Raw genomic sequence first — 4,265 nt, 5'->3', positions numbered from 1 at the left:
CCGCTCGCCTCGCTCTCGTCGCCCGGCGCCGCCGCCGCCCGTGCACTCCTCAAACAGCTGCGCGCCGACTGCCGCAGCGCGCGCGAGCTCAGCCAAACCATGACATCCTGGGTCGCAACCATGTGCAACCGTAGTCTGCCGATGCCGGGCACGCCGTTTGGCTGGACCGAGACGTCACTTTTGGCCGACCCGACAGCGCGCAAGCTGGGCCTGGACTGGTTCAGCCAGCACCTGTACCACAACACGGAGCGCATGCTGGCGTGTGCGCAAATACCAAGTGCTGGGACGTTCGTCGACAGTATATTTCTGGAGGTTGGTGACGGCTTTTGCGACATTATCGCGCGCCTGCAAATCGAGTACGAGCTGCCGCTGCACGAGGCCCATGCTGCGCTGCGCCCGCACATGTGGTCGAAATTTCGCGGCGATATGGCACCTTTCTTCTCCGAGTTTCTCGATCACGAGGTACGAGGTTTCGTCCTACCGCCTCGCACGACCCTGCGGCTGGTGTAGATGACCACTGCTATCGCACCGGAACACATGCTTTATCGACGCTGCGTGTTCGACGAGAACGAGTCAATGTACAGTGTGTGCCGCGAGTTTGCATCCGAGGACCGCGTTGTCTTTCTCATGGGCACCTACTCGCACGACGAGCGGCTGCCGCATTGCAATCGGTCTCGACCCCGTTTGTTTTGGTACCCGTCACCGTCAAGCTCCTCTCCCTGTATACATGGACCGCTACTAGGTTCATCCTCGAGCGCACAGGCCAAAACACATCCCGACTACGAGCAATGCTCTACAATGCACCGTACCAGTTGTCCGGACGTAGGCAGCCCATGCGCGAGTTTCTCACGATGGCGTTTGCGATCGAGACGAGTGGTATCGAAGACGACGCATTGTTTTCCATCTACCAAGACGCGGTGCGCAAGGAGATTGCGCCCAAGTTGCGCGAAGAGATGGCATTGTTCCGCATCGAGGCCGCCTCCCGAGACTCTCTATCAACGCGATGACGAGCCATGCTGCTTTGAACATCATATCTACGCGGTGTTGTCAATCGACTTTAATAGTGAGGTTCTTTCAGCGGTGCAGAAAACAAGAAAGGACTGACACTGCATGTCAGAGCGTAGGCGTGGCAGCTAGATACTCACACGTGGGTCGAGCTGCAGTTGCTCCAGCGGGATTCCCCGCGTCGAATCATTCGGCTCTAATCGAGACAACCCCTGTGTCGCGACAACACCGCGGTCGAGTGGATGGCGCAATGCCATGCTTGTACACCAGTGAAGCACGTTGTATCTTGACGTGGACCAAATACCACGAGGCGCGGGAACTCAGTCTTGAAGCACACCGACAGGTGGTGCCACATGGAACAATCTGTACGAATGCGTGATCTTCCAACGACAACCGGGATGCTCTAGTCTTTTGGACACCAATCGCCATGGTAAGCTTGCTAACACGTGCCATGTTGGCGGGGTGGGTACAGGCAAGATGATGCCCTTGGTTGAGGTAATCTTCTACCAACCATCGGAGAGCCACGCGTTTGCAAGAAATTGCCACTAATGGCTGGTACGTTCCAATTGAGTCCTTCGGCGACGCCGGGAAAGAGTCGCCGCACGATTAGCAAACAAGCGCGTCTACTCGAGGCGGTTGACGAGCTTGCGCTTTCGGCGCCAGCGCCAGCGCAACGACGAGACGTGGTCGTCGCCTTCGGTCCCAAAGCAGAGGTTGTCGAGGAGCGCGTAGAGCGCGCCGCCGTACCGCGTGCGCATCCAGTTGACAAAGAGAACCTCAAAGTTGGTCGCGTGCTGCTCGAGGACGTACGAGGCAAAGCAAATGAGGTAAAAGTACCGCTCGAGGTAGTTCACTAGCCACAAAGTCCTTAGCCGCTTCGATGAGAAAGAACGTACTGGCGCGCTGCATAAAGTAGTCTTGCTTGGCGCTCGGCAGACCGACTTCTTTCGTCATCTCCCGGCACTGGTCGATGCACTCGCGGAGGTTCTGCACATGGTCCGCAGTGTCAATGGCCTCGTCCACGAGCGCGAGGCTCGTCGCGCCATTCTCGAGCAGCGACACGAGCGCGTCAATGTTATGAAAACGCGTCTTGTGCCCGTCGCCGAGCGTCACCTGCCCCATGACGACGGCCCGCAGCATGTACATGCAGACCAGCGCTGTCGTCGTTCGGCCGCGGCCCATCTGGCAGTTGCACACAATCGCCGTGTGGCCATCGACCGCACCCGACTTTTCGGCGCGAAATATGGGCACCAGCAGCCGCACAAGGTCGTCGAGGTCTTTTTCTTCTGGCGCGATCTCGTCCGAAACCTAATGCAATCTTTTTTGTCAGCCGTGGCAGTGCGAGCAGAAAGGGACCGGGATGCGGGCGTAGCGCACGTCGAAGCCTTGGTGTTTCGCCGCCGCGTACACTTCCTCGAGTGTCTTGATGTCGGTCTCGGGCTGGATCGCATCAAAGCGCTCGGCGGTGATGAGCGGCTGCGGCTCGCAGAGGTGCATGAACAAACCGTTCGAGGCCTGCACTTTCGCGATGAGCTCCGTCTTGAGCGTCGCTTCAATCGCTGTGATCTCGTCCACTTCGATGCCGGGATATTCGACGTTGTGGAAGACGTCGTCGCGCTTCCGGACCGCGTACGGCTTGCCCGCCACGTACAAGACGACCTCTTCACGCAAATTGATCCAAATGACGCGGCGGTGGCCGAGGACGTCGCGGAGATGAGCCAAGACGTCGACGATCCCGAGCTCGAGGCACTAGCCACTGGCGTCATTCTCACGCTACACTCGATGAGAGAGGGGTACCTGCGCCGTGCCAAAGAGCGGCATGCCACCGAGCTGGCGGTAATTCGGCACGTTGGCGCCGAGGACGAGAGGAAGGCGGCTGAGGCCGGGAAAGTGGTCAAACTTGAGAATGTTGTTGTGGAGCACCTTGCTGGACGGATACGTGGCACCGCCGAGGTCGTCGAGAAGGCGGAAGAGATCAGGGTGGAGCTGAAGCCAGCTCGAGAAACTCTGCACGTGGGCCTCCAGCAGATACTGGCCAAACATGATAAAGTAAAAGTAGCGCTCGAGGAGGCGACAGGCGCGGTGCTACATCATCATGCCATGAGATTTCCTCATTGACACGAGGGTGTACCAAGTAGAAGGAGCGTTTGGCCGGCTTGGCTTCGGCCATGGAGCGCTACATGGCCATCGTTCGCGTCCCATTTATTTCGAGGTGTGATTATCCCATGCATGTCTACCTGCCGACACTCTTCGATGACGCGTCGGAGGTGGTAGACGGCCGCACAGTCGTCGATCGCTGCGTCAATCCAGGCTTTGGCGTGCGTGCCTTGCTCCAGCGTCTCACAGAGCGCCAAAATCACCTACCAAATTACTAGTACTCGAAGCGATGGGGATAGGTGTCGGGAAGGCAGACCTTGAACGTCCCGAGCGCGTAATCAATCGTGTTCGGGTCAAGCGTGAGCGACCGATGCGCGCGCGTCATCGGCAGTCCGTCCGGAACTTCAACGACCGAGTCGGGCTGCATGACACTCCACTTTAGGTACGCGACCGTCATGGCCGTCGTCGTCCGTCCGCGTCCCATCTAGCGACACACCGCTAGCTTGATATCGAGTGCACGAGCCATACCTGGCAGTTGAAGACAAACGCAGTGTGCATATCGGCGCGCTGGACGAGGTCGACGAAGGTCTCGACGACGTCTTGCTCGGGAAAGTTCTCACGGTCAATCGGAATGCGGTGGAACGTGATGCTCTCGATCGTTGGATGCTGCAGCGCCTCCATCAATTCGGGCAGCGTGTGCACCTACGACGACAGAATAAGACGCGGTATACACATCAGAAATGAGCGTACGTCGGTCGGGGCGATGGTCTCGACAGCAAGCTCGTTCACGAGCGGCGTCGGCTCGTGCCAGTACTCGAACGCGTGGTTGCGCAATTCGAGTTGCTCCATGAGGCTGTTCTTGAGCGATGCCTCCAGCACTTGGATCGTGTGCCCGGTAAGACCCGGCACCAAGTCGTTCTCGTTTAGCTTCGCACGCACACGCGCCGTGTACGGGACGCCCTTGACAAAGAGCACGGCTTCCTACGCCGCCGACCTGGTCTGCATGGGACTGTATGATGACATGGCTTACCTCGCGCACGTTGATCCAGACAACCTTGGTGAAGCCGTCAGCGGCGACGCGGTCCAAAATCAAGCGGCAGCCGTCCTGGAAGAGCATGGTCAGTGGTCACCGCAGACGATCTCTTCGTCGTACCTCGGTGGGC

General features: G+C 58.6%; 2 protein-coding genes across 2 annotated transcripts; one reads left to right on the top strand and one right to left on the bottom strand.

Moving 5' to 3' along the window:
• Nucleotides 1–120: 120 nt before the first annotated feature.
• On the top strand, nucleotides 121–1,007 carry SPRG_12959 (hypothetical protein; the record flags this gene model as incomplete). The annotated part of the gene is made up of 3 exons (XM_012353269.1): nucleotides 121–462; nucleotides 511–692; nucleotides 743–1,007. 3 exons carry the CDS (start codon nucleotides 121–123, stop codon nucleotides 1,005–1,007), a joined length of 789 nt encoding a protein of 262 aa, XP_012208659.1.
• Nucleotides 1,008–1,560: 553 nt separating this feature from the next.
• SPRG_12958 (hypothetical protein) lies at nucleotides 1,561–4,219 on the bottom strand (the record flags this gene model as incomplete). The annotated part of the gene is made up of 10 exons (XM_012353268.1): nucleotides 1,561–1,858; nucleotides 1,902–2,313; nucleotides 2,362–2,754; nucleotides 2,803–3,090; nucleotides 3,137–3,181; nucleotides 3,243–3,365; nucleotides 3,419–3,586; nucleotides 3,631–3,804; nucleotides 3,853–4,083; nucleotides 4,133–4,219. The coding sequence occupies 10 exons, from the start codon at nucleotides 4,217–4,219 to the stop codon at nucleotides 1,629–1,631; spliced, it is 2,151 nt and encodes a 716-aa protein (XP_012208658.1). The 3' UTR covers nucleotides 1,561–1,628.
• Nucleotides 4,220–4,265: the final 46 nt, after the last annotated feature.

This window comes from Saprolegnia parasitica (assembly GCF_000151545.1).
Source record: "Saprolegnia parasitica CBS 223.65 unplaced genomic scaffold supercont2.119, whole genome shotgun sequence".
Taxonomy (NCBI): Eukaryota; Oomycota; class Saprolegniomycetes; order Saprolegniales; family Saprolegniaceae; genus Saprolegnia; species Saprolegnia parasitica.
This window is presented reverse-complemented; position numbering and strand designations above follow the sequence as displayed.